General features: G+C 42.0%; 1 protein-coding gene across 4 annotated transcripts in view; it reads right to left on the bottom strand.

The window, feature by feature from the left end:
- The window catches only part of RPP30 (ribonuclease P/MRP subunit p30), a 93,036-nt gene that overhangs the window by 49,013 nt on the left and 22,737 nt on the right, over positions 1–21,286 (bottom strand). For 3 of the 4 annotated variants that reach the window (XM_029609852.1, XM_029609851.1, XM_029609849.1), the window contains exons 3-7: positions 15,418–15,441; positions 15,191–15,247; positions 12,666–12,740; positions 11,339–11,410; positions 1,564–1,653 (exon numbers count right to left, since the gene is read on the bottom strand). In XM_029609852.1, coding sequence (XP_029465712.1) covers positions 1,564–1,653; positions 11,339–11,410; positions 12,666–12,740; positions 15,191–15,247; positions 15,418–15,441 — 318 coding nt within the window. The remainder of the gene's footprint in view (positions 1–1,563; positions 1,654–11,338; positions 11,411–12,665; positions 12,741–15,190; positions 15,248–15,417; positions 15,442–21,286) is intronic. The other variant, XM_029609850.1, reaches the window with a different exon arrangement.

Raw genomic sequence — 21,286 nt, 5'->3', positions numbered from 1 at the left:
ATGCTTTTTTAAAACCAGGCCCTAAGGGTGTTGCACATTGAGTACCGAAGATGAAAGTCATCCTTTCCCCTTGTCCCCAACATCTTGATAGTATTGCTGCTTGACAGTAACCCCATGCCAATGATGATTTCCTTCACTACTGATCCTCCTGATAACATTAATGATCACCTTTTTTACACTCCATGATGCTCCTCCTTCCCTACTCCCCCCTCCCCCTGGTGATATTCCTTCTGTCCACTTGCCAGCCCCACTTTCCCAAACATTAGTGACCATCCTTCTCCATTTACTGTGTTTTTATTAAACCAGATTCGTATGTTGCCTATCCTTTAAAAAAGGCTCTAGGCAGCTTACAATATCACATATTAAACCATTAAAAACATGTAATTACAATTAATATGCTACCAATTAAGACCCATAAATGAGACAACACATTAGATTAGGATAATTATATGTAAATTGCAGAGCATTAAAAATATTAAAATAAAAGCCTTCAGTTACATATAACATTATCCTAAAGAACAAATAAAATCCTCATTCTTCAACCAGCAACACTTGTTTTCACCAGTTCCCACAATCCCACTTAGATGACCCTAATAATGTGCCATGTTCCTAGCAAGGACGACATACACTAGCATTAGAACAGCAGACAAGAGTGCATGAGACAGAGCCTGGCAAGAAATGAAGGTAAGGAGCATCATCCTGAGATGGTACGGGAGAGGAATGAGAAGCATCACCAGTGCAAAGTGTGCGACAGAAGAAAGTGGAAGTACAAGGGCAGTGTCATTAGGTTTCAGGTGGAAGAGGAACAATATCAAAAGGAGCATTAAAAAGGTATAAACTAAGCAATTGAAAAGAATAAAAAAGGGCACATTCTTTTCATGCTGTTCAGTGTGCTGGAGCTGCAAACAATATCCACTAGCTTTCTGATTCTGTAAGAAACCATGGTAATTGAAGGAAAAAAAAAAAAGCAGCTGCTTTTCATTAACTTTTTTTATATAATATTATTAAAATACTGAACATTTCACTTATTTACTATATACTGTACTATGTAGGCATCACCCCCATACATGGAATACAAGTCATCATCCATTTGACTTTGTTTTCTTTCTTTTAAGAAACACAAATTTTCACTAAAAGAAATCTTAACAGACTATTACATAAAACCTTAATAAAGTAAATTTCTATTTTTCTTAATACATCTTCATACTCAATGTGTCCCAACACTAAGTAATGTTTTGGAAGGATATGATCTGGACTGAAAAATTTCCAGCCAAGGTGAGCTACTGCTCATCTATGATCTTTCCAGTAGCAACTATATCACTTTCCCAAATGCATTTAACAAATTGCTCTCCAGCAATACAAGGGAACTGTGAATCAGGAAAAAAAACAAACACAAAAAACAATCACTTCCAAGATTCAACAATAGAAACATAAGAAAGAAACAGAGAACATGATGGCAGATAAAGACTGTAAGGCCCATTTACATCTGCTCGGCTTTATAGTCCCTTCTTCTCCCTCTTGAATTCAGATACTAAAATTAATGTGCCAAGACTTTATATTTACCACATTGATGGGAGGCCTCCGGAAAAAGAAGGGCTGTTTTTCTGTAACATGGATACATATCAGGTCCACATCTAGACTCGTGCATGCAGCCTATAATCACAAAATACAGAAATACAAATGAAACTGCCTCTCTTACTGTTCTGAAATTCTACAGCTGACAATGAAGTGAGGACCAGAGGTGAATTCTCCTAAGGAACCCATAACATTGATTCACTTGAAATAGTTAAGTTTCTGTAGATGCATGCATTCACGAGTTCAGAAGAAGGTTAAAAATTATGCTTTAATTTCATATGAAATACTAAATTCACATAGATATTTGCCAGTCATCACCAAGATATTCTGTTGAAGAGAGAGTGCAAAACTTCACTTTATGACCTTTCTTGCTTTGTGGAATCTGACACAATAGACACTGCCATCCTATATTTATCATTTGTTGTAAGTAATAATCTCCTTTTGAGCACAGACTGCTAATATTAGCTGCTAATGTCCTCTCTGAATGGCAAGGACAGAGAAAGCTGTGGGACTCCACTCAGGAGTAATGGACTGACAGATCATACCTTACCCTGAGGAATTAGTGCTCAAATACCTTGAAGAACTTGTATCATTAAAGCAGTCATGAAAAAATCTTAAAAATTCAGAACAGTTAAGTCTGTAAAACAATGCACATTTTAGGAAATTAATTCCTTGTATTCCAGACATCCCCATCAACAGAAATCCAAAGCCACAGTGCTGCAGTTTTTGCGAATTGCATAAATAGCTGAAAATCTGCAACACTTGCCTCATGGCATTTTTTCCTTATGGTACAAAAAGATGTATGGAGGTGACATAGGACAGTCTGCCGTGTCCTGAAGATTTACTCTGGTGCATTTTTCACATACTTCCAAACTTCACAGAATTCTGGCCCTGCTAAATTAGCACTTTCTGGCTTATTTTAGGTATTAATATATAAGAACATAAGAATGGCCAAGCTGAGCCCGACCAATGATCCATCTAGCCCAGCATCCTCTCTCTGACGGTGGCACCAGAGAGACACCCAATGAAAACCAAAGTTCATCTAATTGCTCCCTTTAGATCTATAAAAAAAATTGTACTTGTCTTCCAGGAATGCATTCTCTCTTGAACCCTGCTACCTGCTTGCTGTGACTATATCTGGTAGCAGCTGATTCGACAGTTTAACAATCTACCTGTGATTTGCTAAGCCTTTCAATTATTTTTAGTCAAGCTCAAATTAAAACACATTTAATTTTGGATTCTAGAGAGACTTCGGATACAAACAACGAGACATCTACCGTATACCGTATATCAGCTAAAGAGGCTGTAGGGAGATTGCAGTTCATTTGCATACTTCTCTACTGCCTTGGTGGATTCCAAAGGACATCACAACCCATTTGGGTTTCTACCAACTGACCAGGAATCACGCACCAGAGCATTACCTGGGATGAGCAGATTTTTCCCACTGTTTTCTGTGGCTCCACTACATCTACGTTTCCTGATGCTAAATCTCCACGATCATATTCCTTACTGCAAACTAATATCAAAGCCCTATATACCCATTTTGTACTTTCCTTGCCTCACCAGACAGTGTCTTCTGTTCTGTCTATTTCTCTTGAGTTTTAAACATTTCTTCCTCTCATCCAGGCAGCCCCGCTCTCCCTAGGAGCATGTCATCCTTGTCACACCTTCACTTCTCTTCTCTGTATTCTCCTGCTCCTCCTCTCGGCTGGAGATATCAATCCCAATCCTGGCCCTCCAAGGAACTCTCACCCCATCTGTGCACATCAACCTTTCAATCCTCCAATCTTATCCCTATTTCCCTCCTTTTCTCATGCTCCCTGTGGAATATCCACTATTTTCGATGAGCTTGCCTATATTCATGATCTCTCCCTTGTACTCTTCATTTTCTTGCCTTAACTGAAACTTAGCTTTCTCCTAAGGAGACTGCTTTAGTTGCTGCTCTCTGTCATGGAGGTTTTTGTTTCTCCTCTACACCTTGCATATAAGCCACAGTGGCCATGTTGAACTGTTGCTCTCCCCTTCCTGTAGGTTTTAGCCTGTTCTTTTACCTCAATCCTATTCCCTTTCTTCCCTTGAGACCCACACCTATATTCACCTACCTCTCTGGGTAGTTGCCATTTATTGACCCCCTCACAAAACCTTCTTCTCTTACCAACTGACTTTCTTCCTTGAAGCATCTTCCCCTTCCCTCATTCTTAGCATCTTTAACCTCCATGCCAATGACCCCTCTGATTCTTATCCTCAAAACCCATAAGAACATAAGAATTGCCATAGTGGGTCAGATCGAGGGTCCATCAAGCCCAATAGCCTGTTTCCAACAATGGCCAATGCAAGTCACAAGTACCTAGTAACAGGGGTGTAGGGTGACTGCTGAAGTCAGTGGTGCACCAGAAATTTGTTGCTGCCAGGAGCCCTAGAACACAGTCCACCCTCCTACATTACCTTGTGAGCACTACTTTCTTTGAAGCAAAAGGCCTATCAATTTTATGCAAACAGCAACCCAATCCATAGAGGGAAAATGAGCTAAATCCATCCCTTAAAAATAATCGGCTAATCTAACAGCAGTTTCAATAAAATATGTGAACGAAAAAAATATTTTCTGCAAGAACATTCAAAACTATTTTCTGCATGCAAATGAAATTAATAAAGAACAAACTTCTGTTTAAAATAGAAATGTGGAAGAGGGGACTATAATGCTATAAAAGTCAGTGACAATAAGTATCATAATTGTCGCAGCAAAAATGGAGAAATTACTTACATGTTAATTTCGTTTTCCCTTAGTGAAGACAGATGGATTCAGGACCAATGGGGTATAGTGTGCTCCTGATAGCAGTTGGAGACAGAGTCAGATTTCAATCTGATGTCAGCACCAGTACATATACCCATGCAGGAAGCTCTGCTCTTCAGTATTCTCCTCGCAAAGCAATTGTGGATATATGTATGTCTGGATAATTTGATTAACTTGGTTTAACTTGAATAACTTGAGAAACTTGATTAACTTGAACTGGTTGACGTGGACTATAGCTGGAGACCGCCAGTGCTCTCAACCGAGAAACGCCGACACCCATTAACTATGGGTGTCCTAGCTGAAGGGAAGCGTGGCTTACCTGTGTTTGTCTTGCTCTTGGGAATGAACACCCGAGGTTTTCGTGCATAGCAGCAACCGTGGGCGGGATACTGAATCCATCTGTCTAACTAAGGAAAACAAAATTATCAGGTAGGTAATTTCTCCATTTCCTAGCACGTAGCAGATGGATTCAGGACCAATGGGATGTACAAAAGCTACTCCCGAACCGGGTGGGAGGCTGCCCGTGGCCCTCTTATTACTGCCCTTGCGAATGCTGTGTCCTCCCGAGCTTGAACATCCAGGTGGTAGAATCTGGCGAAGGTGTGAATGGAGGACCATGTTGCCACCCGACAGATCTCGGTGGGTGACAGCATCTTTGTTTCCGCCCAGGACACTGCCTGGGCTCTAGTGGAATGGGCCTTGACTTGTAGCAATGGAGGCTTGCCTGCCTCTACGTAGGCCGCCTTGATTACTTCTTTGATCCAGCGGGCTATGGTTGCCCACTAGGCCACTTCTCCTTGTTTCTTCCCACTGTGAAGGACGAATAGGTGGTCCGTCCGTATGGGTTCCGACCTTTCCAGATAGATATCGGACTAGGAGTCTGCAGACGATAAGGTGGCGAAGACGACGAGATTCTTCCAAGCCTTTATGATCATCTGGAGATGGCAGCGAGATTGGTTTGGTTTCATTTGGAAGTGAGAAACCAGCTTTGGAAAGAAGGAGGGGACAGTGCTTAGCTGTATGGATCCCGGTGTGAATCTGAGAAAAAGGTTCTCGACAGGATAGTGCTTGAAGTTCGGAGATGCGACGGGCCGAACATATTGCCACTAGAAATGCGGTCTTCAAGTTTAGTAGTCGTAGAGACAGACTGTGGATAAGTGTGAAGGAGGCTCCCGCTAGGAAGTCTAGTATTAGATTGAGGATCCATAGGAGTACCGGCCACCTTAAGGGTGGACAGATCTGCTTGACGCCTCTCAGGAAGCGGGAGACGTCCGAATGAGATGTTAGGCTAATGCCTTCCACTTTGGTTCCGAAGCATGCCAACAGCCACCTGAACCATGATGGAGTTGAGGGACAACCCCCTTCTGTAAGCCGTCCTGCAGGAATTCCAGATCGTGGGAATTTTGGCTGTCCGAAGGATGTTGTTGTCTTCGCACCAGGCTTCAAATAGTCTCCATATTTGTATGTAGGTTATCGATGTAGAGAACTTGCGTGCTCGGAGCAAGGTGTCAATCACCGCCCTCGAGTATCCGCTCTTCTTCAGGCATGTCCTCTCAATGGCCAGACCGTAAGAGAGAATAGAGTTGGGTTTTCGTGGAGGATCGGGCCTTGCTGGAACAGATCCCTGTGTGGGGGGTAGAGGGAGAGGACTCCCCATCACGCGTCTTCGCATGTCTGCTTACCATGGCCATCTTGGCCAGTCCAGGGCCACTAAAAGTACTAGTCCCCTGTGGTGCTCTATCTTGCGGATGATCCCACACAGTAGTGGCCATAAGGGGGAAGGCGTATAGCAGGTCTTCCTGTGACCAGGTCTGGACGAGGGAATCGATCCCTTGGGATTGTGGTTCTCGTCTGCGACTGAAGAAGTTGAGAACTTGGGCATTGGACAGGGTTGCCAGGAGATTCATGGCTGGGGTTCCCCAGCGGTTTACTATCAACTGGAAGGCTGTGGTCGACAGCTTCCATTCCCCTGGGTCTAGACTTTCTCTGCTGAAGTAGTCCGCAGTGACGCTGTCTTTTCCCACGATGTGGGCGGCTGAGATCCCTTGTAGGTTTGCTTCTGCTCATGCCATTAGGGAATCTATTTCCAGGGACACCTGTTGGCTTCTGGTTCCCCCCTGGCGGGTGATGCAGGCAACTGTTGTGGCGTTGTCCGACATGACTGACAGATTTGCCCTGGAGTCTGTGACGGAACTGTAGGCAGGCTAGTCTGACCGCCTGGCCTTCCAGTTGGTTGATGTTCCACCCCAACTCTTCCTTGTTCCATTGCCCCTAGGCCGTCAGTTCCTGGCAGTGGGCTCCCCACCCTCGTAGGTTCGCATCCGTGGTGAGCAAGACCCAGGTTGGTGGAAATAACCTTACTCCCTTGCTTAGATAGTCTTCTTGTAGCCACTATTGGAGCTGGTTCCGCACTTCCTCCGGGAGCTGGAGGCGAACGGAGTAGTCCTGGGACATCGGGTTCCATTGTGACAGTAGGGAGCGTTATAGCGGTCGCATGTGGGCTCTTGCCCACAGGACCACTTCCAGGGTTGATGTCATGAGCCCGAGGACTTGGAGGTAGTCCCATACTTTGGGGCGGGGACCTCCTAGCAGGTTTCACAATTGCTTCATCAGTTTTCTTCTCCGTGTAGGGGGAAGAACTACCTTGTCTTGTTTGGTGTCGAACCAGACTCCCAGGTATTCTGGAGATTGGGAGGGCTGCAGACAGCTCTTGTTTGTGTTGACGACCCACCCGAGGCTCTCCAGTAGAGTCTTGGCTCTGGTGGTTGCCTGATGACTTTCCTCTGGAGATTTTGCCCTGATCAGCCAATCGTCCAGATATGGGTGTACGAGGATTCCCTCTCCTCAGTGTCGCTGCTACTACCACCATGATTTTGGTAAACATCCGAGGGGCTGTGGCGAGTCTGAAGGGTAGCGCCCGGAACTGGTAGTGGTGGTCCAAGATCGCGAAGCGCTGATGCTCGTGATGGACCAGGATGTGCAGGTATGCTTCTGACAGGTCCAGAGATGTAATCTCCCGGCTGTATCGCCTTTATGACAGAGCGCAGGGTTTCCATGTGGAAATGTGGTACCCTCAGGTAGCAGTTGACCGACTTGAGGTCCAGTATGGGCCAGAACGTTCCCTCTTTCTTGGGGACGATAAAATATATGGAATAGTGCCCAGTATTTTGTTGCGTTGGCACCGGCGAAATGGCCTTTAGGGCGAGCAATTTGGCCAGTGTAGTTTCCACTGCCGTCCTCTTGGAGGGTGCGTGGCAAGGAGATTTCACAAACTTGTCTGGAGGGATGTTGTGGAAGTCCAGGTAGTATTCCTCTCGAATGATGGTTAGGACTCACTTGTCCGTTGTTATCTCGACCCATCTTTGGAAGAATAGGGCAAGCCTGCCCCCTATGGCTTCTTCATGTGGATGGGTCGGTTGATTCTCATTGTGGGGTGCGGCTGGAGCCTGTGCCAGAGCCGGCTCCCCTCTTGTGTTTGTTCCGAAAGGACTGGCCCCTGCCTGCGGGGCGAGGTACTTGATATGTACTCTTGTAGGGTCTAAAACGCTGTGATCCTCTGCCCTTAGGAAATTGGGGAGAGGGGAGTTGGCTACTTTTGTTCTTGTCCTCCGGTAGCCGAGGTACTGGGGATTCGCCCCATTTGTAGGCTAACTTTTCCAGTTCGCTTCCAAACAGGAAGGCTCCTTTAAAGGGCATTCTCGTGAGCTTCGTCTTGGAAGTCGCGTCAGCTGACCAACTGCGGAGCCAGAGTTGCCTTCTGGCTGCCACTATGGATGAGACCCCCCCCTGGCTGAGGTGCATACCAGGTCAGAGGTCGCATCCGTGAGGAAGGATACCGCTGGTTCTAGTGCTTCAACTAGTGTGGCGGCGTTCCTGGTCATGGATATGCAGGCGCGTGTCACCACGGCACAGCAGGCAGCAATCTGTAGTGACATAGCTGATACATCGAATGACTGTTTAAGGATGGATTCCAGGCATCTGTCCTGGACATCCTTGAGTGCCGCTCCTCCCTCGACTGGGATGGTAGTGTGCTTTGTGACCGCGCAGACCATTGCGTCCACTTTGGGAAACACCAGGAGATCTTTGGCTGAGGGTTCCACGGGGTAGAGGGCTTCTAGGGTCCGTCCGCCTTTGAAACTGGCCTCCGGAGCATCCCATTCCAGGTCGATCAGCTGTTGTACGGCTTGCAGCAGAGGGAAATGGCGGGAGGCCTGATCGAGACCCTCTAGGAGAGGGTTCGCCTTCAGTTCCCCTGTGGCACTAGTGCCTGGGATGGCGAGCTCCTTCAAGCTGTGAGCCATGAGATCTGATAGCTCGTCTTTGGAGAAAAAACGCCTCATGGTTCGGTAAGATTCCGTTCCTGGGGGGGATTTCCCCTTCCTCCAGGGATTCTTGATCTTCGTCAGAGGTGTCCATGTCCCCTATGGTGAGGCTTTTGGCTGGGAGAGGTATGTCTCTGAGGGGCCTAGAGGGCCCTGGGAGGTTAGGGTCCTCTGGGGGAGGCTGCAGTTGTGTCATCAGTGGTGCCAGTTGCATGTGGACGAAGGTGTGAGACCTTTAAAGAATTCTACCCAGGAAAAGGATCCTGGGTCTAAATTGAAAGCCCGTGCGTCACCAGGGAGCCCCGTTTGAGGAAGGCTCGTGCTGGGGGTGGAGAGGTCCGGTGTACTATCGGTGGATCCGGATTCCTGTACTGGCTGGGGAGGGCCTTGACCTGGTTCTCCCAGAGCCTCCTTGCACTGTCGGCACAGGGCCGTGGCCTCTTCGTGCTGCATAGCTCTTATGTAGCAGGCTGGGCAGAGGGCTTGTGCTTTGACCTTCTTGGCCAGTGGTGCCATGGTTTGTGCGCATTGGATCACGGGAAGTCCTGTTTAATGCGCGCGCCGGTAGGCTTAGTTATGCGCTTTGGGTGCGCCTATGATGTGCGCATCGGCCAAGATGCGCGCGCTGCTGTGCGCATAGACTTAAGTTATGTGCCCAGCACCGTTGAGCATGTGGCTGTGCGCATGGCACTTATGCGCGCGCTGATGTGCGCACAAGTAAGTTGATCTCTGCTTCAACGGCAGGGGAGAAAGTCTGATACTTCACGCATATCCAGCATAGCTCTCTGCTTCAACGGCAGGGGGAATGAAGAAAAGTGGATCTATATGCAGACAACCAACAAGGGCTGAATTACATAGTCTGGGTAAACAAATAAGCATGGGTGTAGCTTGCTTATTGTGGCAGTTACTACCCCTAACTAATTAAGCTAGATATTTCACTTAAATGCAGCTCCAACACTGCTCTCTACATTAATGGTGGGGGTGGAAGGGAAACAGAAACAAAAGGTTACTAAGAGCCAAGAGTAACAGATAAGTATGAGAAAAAAAAAAAAGTGCGAAACTTGCTGGGCAGACTGGATGGGCCGTTTGGTCTTCTTCTGCAGTCATTTCTATGTTTCTCTGTATGCATGACTCGGTTAGGCGGACAGGATGGTGATCAAGGGGAAATGGCGTCAGCGCCCACTCGGACAATATGGCGAGCACCTCAGAAGGTCTCCACGTAAAAGGACCCTCTTATCAGATCGGGGTCTAGCCCGGACGGGAATGATCAACCCAATAGCCCAGACGCTGACTGGCGATCTGGGCGGCTTTCCGAGCCTCGGAGACCCGAGACTTTTAGAAAGTTTTCTACCTTACCTTGTCTCGGCGTTTCCCGGGTTTCGTTCCGGGCGGTCTCCGGCTGCGGGGGGAAAGGGAAAAGTACCTTCACCGCCGCGCTTGGTGTTGCACCCGCTGCCTCTCAGCCGCTCCTGTTGCTGGGGACTGAGTCCACGACAGGAACCGGCTGCCGGACCGAGGCCTACCTCTGAGGAATCTCGGAAACCACCTCAGGAATTCTCAACTGGGGGAGGGACCCGTAGGTATCACCGCAGGAGGGCGGGGCTCGTCTGTAGAGGTAAGATTTTTCTTGTTTGAAATTTTCTTTGATTTGAATACTCTAACGCTGTGCAAGCGTGTATAGAGTTCTGAACTGCTATGGAGACTGAGAAATACTGGAGAGCAGAGATTCCTGCAGGAGTATATGTACTGGTGCTGACATCAGATTAAAATCTGACTCCGTCTCCAACTGCTATCAGGAGCACACTATACCACTGGTCCTGAGTCCATCTGCTTTACGCTAGGAAAAGAATTTTAAGCTTTATAAGCGATGAAAATTCTAACAAGATGAGTTGATTTGTACACTGCAGTTTCTGCTAGTTGCATTGTACAAATCAAGTTTTCATCGCTTATAAGGACTAAAATTCTTTAATAATGTTAATTTTACAAGGAATAGCTCTGAATGTTTCTGTAACACAACCCCAAACCCCAACCCGCCTCCTGAAAACGCACCCCGAATCAAAGTGCCCCCCCTTACAATGGTCCATATATTGAGTGCCAGGCTGAGCCTTATAAAAAGTCTCTCTCCAATGTTCACCGGACTCCTTTGCCTACTGAGGAGCTGCAGCAAAGTTACGTGCATAACATATGTGCGCTGGCTGAGGAAAATTAGGGGTTACATGCTTCAGTGCTGGCTTCACCTCTGGAACGCCCATGCCCTGCCCCTTTTCCATCTACTTTTTCTGGACGCACGTACATGAATGTACAACGTCCTGCTCGGCTATTTAAAATTCGCATAGTTCCTGTGCAGCCCACTTACGTGTGTATGAAGCCATTTTTGTGTGCGCAAGATTTTTAAAATCTACTTCTATGAGAGTCTATATAATCGTTTCATTCTTCTGGATGCATACATTCAGAAAGATATTTTGCAGACGCCAACAGGAGTATGGTGTTGGACTATTTGCTGCAAAGTACAATAAAATTCATCTTAGTTTGCAGCCTTGTAATTGTAGCAACCCACAACTAAGCATCAGGGACTTTTTAAACAGAATATGAATCTTTTATTTTAACTTCACATATGAAATACTTTCATGGCTTTTCCACAAACACTTACATGAAAAAGCTTCTCAGTCTTTGGAAACACTGCCACTATGTCATATAATTTGGATCGAGGAGATGTTGATCTCTATTATCAAGAAAGCATTAAAAAGTAATTACATTCTTTGTTACTCTAGCTTTAAAACATAACATACAAACAAAATGTGACATGCTGTTTATTATCCCATGTGTTTATGCTGCTGTAACAGGTTTAAATGTACCCCTCAATCTATTTTTATATTATAGTTTTCAGCCCATCAATTTAAACAACCTATTTCTCCGAGCAGGATGAAGTATCAGAAAATCTACTACCTGAAAAATAATAGGTTACAAACCTAATCAACTATGACATCTCATCAATGCACCAGAGAGTTTTGCTAAATGACTGGAAGATGTTTGTAGCTACATTCATTAAGGGTTTGTCCATATTTTATAGTTTGACTCAAAATAAGTTTTTCAATTGAAACTTAGGGAGAGAGTACATTTCTAATCAGTGGATAGGTAGGTAAACAGAACAGACTGCAGCTTCAAGACACACTTATCACTAATATTGCATTTTAAAAAACCTTATATAAAGTTAAACAAGGGTTTATAAAAAGGCTAAACGCAGCATCTAGAAGTGCTTAGACCGCCAACTAACTGCCAATCAGAGCTGCAGCTAGCCCCACCTTCCAGCACCATCTTCCTCTTCCTCTCTAGTGCTGGAGGGAATACTTGTAAAATAAGCTGTAAAAATTTTATAAAGGCTGGCATCCAATCACAACCAGGCAGGCTGTGGCCTCCTGTATCATTGCAATCATTTTTTTCTGGTAGGAAAGCACCAAAAGGAAAGAGAAAGCAGACCTGCAACACTGGGACATCAGCTGTGAATGAGAACCAGCTAAATCCTATACGATATAGTTTATCTGCTCTGCACCGGTCTTTATAAAATAATGATTTGTGGCTTATCTTTGCATAATATTCAGCATCCAGCTAAATAACTTCTAAAAAGGCTGCCAGGGGAATATTCAACATGAAATGCCCCTTTTAGTATGCTAGTGACAGACCTCATAGAAGAGATGCATTTTTATAATGGTATAGTTTTAACGGGATAAATCTGCATAGAGTTAAGAAATGCAGATTTATTTCATGTACATTCATTGTGGAAATCCTGAACACCAGACCAGTTTGTGGTCCTCAAAGGCCGGATTTGGGGTTCCCTGGTCTCAAATGAAAACTTGTAAATGCATTTGAAAACAACAGCAGCACACTGGACAAATATGCAGAATTATGCACAGGAAAACAAATGCAAATTTACTGCTACCACTCTTATGCATGAAAATTTATAACAAAGTCAAACTTACCAACACATTGCAATGAGATGGATCAGAAGCTATAAGTGTTAGTCTGGTTACAATCTTAATTGATTTGGATTTACCCTATAAGGAAAATAAACCACCAAAATGATAAACAAGCAATATCAATCTAATTTCTGGTGTACATTTTTATTTTAATTAAAAAGTTAGAGACTCCTTCTGAGTTTTTAAAATATTAATTTTAGTTTTGAGTCTTTTGCCTGCCAGCTTTGTTATACCACCTATTGGTTCAAACCTTTTATGAAGTGCAACAAATATTTATTGCTCCAGTGACCAAATGTCAACCATAAATATATTTGACCAACAGTTTTTAGTCTGCAAGTGGCCACAAGATCAATCGTCAGAAGTACTGTATTATATCCAAAATAATCACTTGTTTTGTTTAAATTGTGTTGATCTTTTAACGACGTTAGAGAGACAGAGAAACTGGTGTCTAGGATTTACTTATTGTTGTCTTTGCTTGGTCTACGCTTAAAACATACTAGGAAGACCCTGAATAAAGAGAGATCATAGAATCAGCTGAAAAATATCAACTCACAGATACTTTAGGGTATAGCTTAAGAAATCAGAAGACTGGATGGGCTATAAGCACCTCATCACGACATTTGGATAGGCTTCCACATCAAATTGTTTAGAAAGCTACATTTGTAAACAAGGAAAGATTTACTCTAACAAGGAACTATCTAAAAAGTATCACTGTTGTACATAACTGACAGAGATAATCGAGCAAAGCACCATCAATAAAAATATCATCATCATGCATAATTGGCAGAGATAATAGAGCTCTACATCATTTTAAAGACTTAAAAAAAAAAAAAAAAAAAGCATTTAACTGTTTCCTAAATGTTTTTACAGGTCTTTTTCCTTAATGCCTCTGGAAGTTTATTTCCTAGGGTAGGTGCCATAGTTAAAAATGTTCTTTCACTAAACTGGCAGGACTTAGCAAGTCTGGGATTGTGAACATTGAGAAGACATTTATCAGTAGAGTATAAAGCTCTAGAGCAGTGGTTCCCAACCCTGTCCAGGGGAGCCCCCAGCCAGCCAGGTTTTCAGGATATCCACAATGAATATGCATGAGAGAAAATTTGCATGTACTGCCTCCATAAAATGCAAATTTTCTCTCATGCATATTCATTGTGGATATCCTGAAAACCTGACTGGCTGGGGAGTCCCCAGGACAGGGTTGGGAACCAATGCTCTAGAAGATCAGTATATCTTCAAAGAGCTGATAGATGGGTGAACATCATTATTCAGTACCTTGAAGACCAACATCAATATTTTAAACAGAACCCTCCGTGCAATTGGTAACCAGTGTAAAGCATGGAGAACTGGTGTAATGTGGTCATATCAGGATGCCCCTGTTAGGATTCTAGCTGCAGAGTTTTATACTACTTGAAGGGCTTTGATGAAATAGTGAGGCAAACTAAATAAATAGAATTACAGTAATCCAGGCCTATCTAAGGCCTAGAGTATCATTCTAAAGTCTGCAACATCAAGGTAAGGTTTAACCTTTCTTAAGTTACACAATTTGAAAAATATTTTTGAGATGATTTAATATGTTATTTAAATGTAAGTTAAGTGCACAAAATCACTCCCACATTTTTTAATGTTATTTTGTGTGGGACATTGACTATATATACCTAGGGTCTCTTTCTTTTGTTAATTGCGCCAACAAAAATAGTTACAATTGTCCCAGCTTACCTGTAACAGGTGCTCTCTGAGGACAGCAGGATGTCACAAAACCTACCCACTTCCCCTTAGAGTTACCTCTCCAAGCATAAACTAAAAAACAGTAGACTGAGGGGCCCCTGTGTGGATGCGTGATATCATGCCAGCCTGCACATGCCCAGTAGAGCACAGTTAAAGTTTTAGAAACATTGACATAAATGTTCCAGGCCATGGGGATGTCACCCACTTCTGAGGATGGCCATCCTGCTTGTCCTCAGAGAAACATCTTATTTTTCAAAACCTAAGACCTCAGCAATCCATGTAAAATATCAACATTCTTTTAAATGGAAGTCTATTTCATAAAAGCTTTTGATAAAGATCAAATGACTGGGGTGTAGTATTGGATTAGATGGCATCTGATATGAATACATTTGGGTATATTCTATTTAAGCTGCAATACCTTGGGTTTATGGATCTTATGTTTTTGGGTTCACTATCCCAGTGCAAGAGCATCCACAATTTTCACTTGTTTTGTATTCCTTTCTGGCTGAGTGCAGTTAACTTCCATTCTGTTAATGATGACAATTTTCCAGACTTTTATTTTTGGTCTATTTCCTCCCAACTCAAATCAGTGCTACATCATGAGCCTTCATTCACAGCTACCTGGGGATTTTGCCCCTATTTTAATAGACCCTCCTACTGTCCGATGTCTGGTCATTGTAGCAATGGTCCAGGAATTGAACTGGAGACTTTCCCAATGGAAACCATTGAGCCACCAGGTGAACCACATTTTCCTGACATTTTAGTTGCTCAAAACATTTCTAAGCAAATCATTCTAGACATACCTGCACAACAGGTAAAGATGGAAATATTTCTGCAGGACATACTGGTTTGTCAATTTCCTGAGCAAGAATAAAAAAAAAAATTAATTGAATTATACACTCTGTACACAAAATATACAGGTACAAACCAGAAAATAGAAGAGGATCAGATCACAGATTTTAGAGAAAAAAGGAAATAAATGAAGCAAAATATTTTATTTTTAGTCTACATATTCTTTAAATTGTTTTACCTTTATTAGCACGTCCTGTAAAACCTGTAAAAAATGCAAACTTCTGCCTATAAAATCTGGATACAATCATTACATCATTCATGCAATGCCTCACTTACAAAGTTTATACAGAGAGATACACATATCTACAGGCTTCCATATTTTATAAACTGACAGATTCTATTATATTCTTCTCTTATCACTGCATACTATTTGTAAGTAAGGAAAACCATATTCTTATCATGTATGCATCTCTATACCAGATGGATCTTTCCAATTATTCAGAACTAATTTTACAGAGATAGTGGTAGCCAAATAGCCATTAATTTATGTTTAGATGCAAAAAGGATTGTTCAAGAGCAATAGATTTCCATATGACATGACCATTAATATTTTAGACAGCACAAACCCACTCCCATACCTTCATCCAATACTTCATGTTTGAACAATAAAACATAAGATATTGGATTCCAATCTTTAATGAGCAAAATCAACATTTGTAGTTTTCTTGTGAAATAATCTTAGCAACTACACAGGGAGCCAAATTGCTCTATAGGCTACAAAATACACTCTATAACCAGTGTAGATAATGAAACGCTGAATAATTTGTCCCAAAAATAAGACCACTTTTTTGGTTCTAACTTGCAATAAAAACTGTTTTCCATCTCTTTGCACCCAAAATCTATTTTTGCCATGATGTTACGAGAGAGAGATTTTAGAATGGATCTGTATATATTCCACCTTCTCATATACAGAAGCTAACTTAATACTTGTTACTATACAGTGCTGAAGCTACTGATAGTTTTACAAATTTGTTATCCACAATATCCAATGGTCTATGTGGATTACATTTATAAATAAAGACACAGACATAAAACAATAAAACAAACAAAAGCCACTGCAGAAGACTAGATCAAGCTAAGCATATAAAATTGGGCCAAAAAAAGATACATGTTTTTTGAACACGCTAAAAAATCCACCTCTCCTGGGCGCTCGATGCACTAGGAGAATGAGCTGCTGCGCTAAAAGGGACACACAATGGATAATTTGTGCATCCATAGCGCTCTGCTTCAGGGACCAGGAGAGTGGCTGTGCAATTACAACAGCCTGGCCAGAGCTTCCTCCCCACTCCCCCTGGCACAGCTGTTCCCGATTGGTCTTTTTCGCTGACATGTGACAGTGAATGGACCAATCGGCAGTTAAGTGAAAGAATGAATATTAAGTGCCTGACACTTAATATTAATTTATTCACACCTTCATTAGGGCCAGAACATAGGGGTGTTGTTTCTGTGGTTCCTCCTACTGTATCACGACAATACTAATAAGAGGAATAACAGAAAGCAGGATTTTGGGTTTTTCATGAGCCTTGAGTGCGGCGTGCTTTAATGCCTGCTTCCGGGCAGGCGTTAAATTTGCCATGTTAAAATGGGCACCTTAGTTGCACGGTAATTTTTGGCATTGCAGGGTAATAGCTAATAGCCTCATCTACATGGAATTTGCATGTGATGAGCGCTCTTAGCTATGTGCTCGATTGGACGCATGTTTTGGATGCGCTAATCTCCGTATTGCATTGGGAGTAAGTCTAGTGCATCCAAAACGCACGTCCAACCATATGTTAAGCAGCGCAATGACCTGAGTGCCCGATATTGCATCGGCCTGCTAGTTTGTCCTTCCCAGACCAATTAATGCATCATCCACTTAATCCTCTTCCTGATGATTGAAAAGTTTTGAGTATAAAAGAATGATTTCAATTGATTTTTGAAAGATGGTAATAATGCCTCTACTTGCAAGTTCTGTGGAAGCAAATTCCACAGAATGGGGCCTGCAAAAGAGAAGGCTCTCTCTCTTGTGTCTCAACCAAATGCAAACCCCTAAAAGGGAGGACATCTAAAAGATGTTTCCCCATATTGCTAAGCTAGATTTCCCTTTGGTTGAACCAGATGCTCTGCCTTGGGATCTTTTTTCTCCAGTTTCAATTTTGGAAATTGAGTATTTAATATCTTCACTTAATAGCTAGGTTTGTTCCATTACTTGATCTACTATGGCGCTGAAGTTTTTTCATGCAGGTATCAGTTCATTTTTAGTTGTCTTGGTAAATCTTTAATCAATGCCCTGAAGTCAGCTACAGTATATCCAGTTCTTAAGAAGCCTTTGTTGGATCCAACTGGTCCTGCTCATTATCAATCCATTACTTCTTTGCCTTTCATTGCTAAACTGATTGGAAATTTGGAAATTGTTTGCTGAAAAAATCTGCAAAAATATTTGGTTTTAAATTTTTTAATTTTACTGATAGGAATCATGCTTCGAGAGGAAAAGAGTTTTGTTTTTTTTATAAGGTAGGTAAGGAATATGCAAAGAATATGGAATCTGTTAGATATTTAAGCTGAGAGTAATCAAGATTTTAATTTGGAGAGTGGGATTAATGGATGGTATAATGTGCTATCCTCAGTTTATGGGCAAAGTGCTATGGAAGGTGGCAATAAGATAATAGGAAGGGATTCATTTCTCCTTGGTTTACCTTGGAGCTGGCTGAATGTAACTGTTTTACATCGTCTAGAAAGATAGTGGAGGAAAACTGGTAATATGGAGGAGGACAGGAAGCGTTGGCACAATGCTGCTACTATCTATTTTAAAAGGACAGTGGAGGTTAAGAAAGAATATTACACTGGGTTTATATGAACAGACAAAATAATCCTAGAGTTATATTTAAAAGTGGTATGTTCTTTATTAGGCAATGAGGTGGCTGTTTCTTCAAAGTCTGTGAATTTTACCAGATTGTGAAATGTTGGCTTCTTTTTCCAGGACTCTGGAAGAAGAGCATGTTAGAGATGAAAATTCTAGTATCTATTTAGATAATGTAGAAAGAGTGTTGACTGAAGGTGATAATTTTTATCAGGTTTTATTGGTGTTTAGTTTGCTTTCCGTGAATTTAAATATGCACTGAGTATCATCAGACCTTCTTATTTGCTGGTGGATCCTTGTTCATCTTATAAGAACATAAGAACATAAGAAATTGCCATGCTGGGTCAGACCAAGGGTCCATCAAGCCCAGCATCCTGTTTCCAACAGAGGCCAAACCAGGCCACAAGAACCTGGCAATTACCCAAACACTAAGAAGAACCCATGCTACTGATGCAATTAGTAGAAGTGGCTATTCCCTAAAAGTATAATTGATTAATAGCCATTAATGGACTTCTCCTCCAAGAACTTATCCAAACCTTTTTTTAACCCAGCTACACTAACTGCACTAACCACATCCTCTGGCAACAAATTCCAGAACTTTATTGTGCATTGAGTGAAAAAGAATTTTCTCTGATTAGTTTTAAATGTGCTACTTGCTAACTTCATGGAATGCCCCCTAGTCCTTCTATTATTCGAAAGTGTAAATAACCGAGTCACATCTACTCGTTCAAGACCTCTCATGATCTTAAAGACCTCTATCATATCCCCCCTCAGCCGTCTCTTCTCCAAGCTGAACAGCCCTAACCTCTTCAGCCTTTCCTCATAGGGGAGCTGTTCCATCCCCTTTATCATTTTGGTTGCCCTTCTCTGTATTTAATTTGGGGTCTTTCTGATGAGATTTTGTCATGGTTATTGAATGTTAGTCTATCTTTAGCAGAAGGTGATATATCAGCCATTCTGAAGAAGGCTGTAGTAACTCTAGTCTTGAAAGGTGATAATTTGGTCCCGGCCATTTGAAGCAATTAGAGGTGGTTTTCAACTTACCATCCGTGGCTAAAATAATTGAAAAGGTGGCTACTAGACAGGTTTCTGAAATCTGTGATATTAACGAAAAGCTAGATAGGGCTCAAGCCAGATACCATGCTGGATGTAGTACAGAGACTGTGATGGTGGCAATGTGTGAGGGATCTTACCATGATTAGATATAGGAAATATGGTCTACCTGATTTTACTTGACTTGTCAAGTGCATTTGATTTAGTAGACCACTAGATTTTAATTTTGTGCTGTTATGAGTTTAAGAGGCCAAGATTTGAATTGGATTACCTCCTTTTTGTAGGGTAGAAGTCAAAACTGTAAATTTTCAAGTGGGGTCAACTGGAGTTTAGAGATATGAAGAAAGATGTTTCACAAGGTTATTCCTTGTCCCCGCTTCTTTTATATTTTTTTTAAGGCCTTTGGGTAGGCTTATTCTGTCTTTTGGCTTTTCCCCATATGTTTATGTGGATGACATATAACTGACAGTTCCTCTGATGAGAAGCCCAGTGGAGACTGTTAATCAGATTGATGTGTGTTTAAGAGAGGTAGGTGTGTGACTAAAAAAAAAAAAAAAGACTGATTTTAAACTCACAAAAGATGGAATGGTTGCAGATTGGTTTGAGTACACTTCAGCAGGCACTATCAATTGCTGGTTGTTTGTTAATTCCTTCAGAGGAGGTTTGGTCTCTAGGAGTTAGATTGGAGTCAAGGCTCTCCATGGAAAGACATATTGCACTAGTTCTTAGGAAGTCTTAGGTGAATTTGAAACTGGTGTGAAAATTGAGATTTGTCTTAGATATATTGTTATATCAGCTCAATTATTCTAATGCACTATATCTAAAACTTCCAGGGAAATTAACCTGCAAGTTACAGATTATGCAGAATGCCACTGAGCAACTCAACTATGCATGCTCAGTATGAAGGGGCTGCATCATTACTGTCACAACTACATTGGCTGCCTATTGTATTATGGTGTCAGTTTAAATGTTTGGTACCAACATCATTTTTGTGGTAAATTAAAATGGTACTGCAGTAGTCAGGTTTTCTAGTCTTCACAGAAATACCAGCTGCAACTTCAATCAAAAACCTTTTGCCATGTGTGCTTATAAAAATCGAGCTTTCAGTACAGCTATTCCCCCATTGTGGAATAAATTGCCACTTCAGTTTGGGGATGAAACTAATTTGTTGCGGTTAAAAAAGGTTTGAAGGCCTGGCTGATGTCAGTTGCTGGTTAAATGGGTGAAACTGTATATGAGGTAAGTCATTTTTCTGTTTATTGCATTATTATTTTTATTGTTTAATGAATTTTATATATTATATTGTTTTTGTTGTACATCACTTTGGGCAATTTTTATCTGGAACGTGATTGATAAATACTAATAAATGAAATGAAAATCTATGGGCGATAATGAATAATGCCAACATCGCTCAGCACAATGCTCAGCCAATGTACCAAACTCTTGGCTGCTTTTACCTCTGCTGAAAACCAAGGAAGAATAATAGAACAAGACTTTGTACCAGCTTAAATTGGAGCTAGATGTTCCAAAGCCTCAGTTAAATTAACATGGTAACGTGCAACAGTGGATTCCACATGCGACCAACCAACAATATTGATGCTGGGAATCAATCTCTCACGAACCAAGTTAGAATTAACCTGGCCTTTTCTGGGTCGAAAACAAGTGTTAGACATGGTTGACTCAGACAGACAGAGCACTAAGGCTTTAGTTTTAATAAGGAGACAATCTGATCAGGGAATATTGGAACAAACTGGCTCCCAAAAGTGGTTAGAATACGTAAGGAAACAGATAAACACTGCAATGTTTCGGCAACACCTGCATCAGGGGTTTATTTTTGATCTTCGGGACAAACTCCTCATAGTTTCAAATATGGAGTTTGTCCCAAAGTTCAAAAAGAAACCCCTGATGCAGGCAATGTAATATTGACGAAACATTGCAAATACTGGGTATTTGTATTAACCAGAGAGCATACATATAAATGCCAAAATGTAGTGAATTAAATAGTTTGCACACTAGTGAGTGAGCATCTGTAACAACTTGAATACTGAGAAACTTGACAATTATTTAATATGGAGGATACCAAGTACAAGAAAGAAGATAAGTAATAAGTTTTAAAATGTTTTTATTTGCATATTAAATTAAAACAAAAAAAAAT

Source organism: Rhinatrema bivittatum, chromosome 7 (genome assembly GCF_901001135.1).
Source record: "Rhinatrema bivittatum chromosome 7, aRhiBiv1.1, whole genome shotgun sequence".
NCBI classification, from domain to species: Eukaryota; Metazoa; Chordata; class Amphibia; order Gymnophiona; family Rhinatrematidae; genus Rhinatrema; species Rhinatrema bivittatum.
Note: the sequence above shows the minus strand (reverse complement) of the source record. Positions and strands in the feature narration are given on the sequence as shown.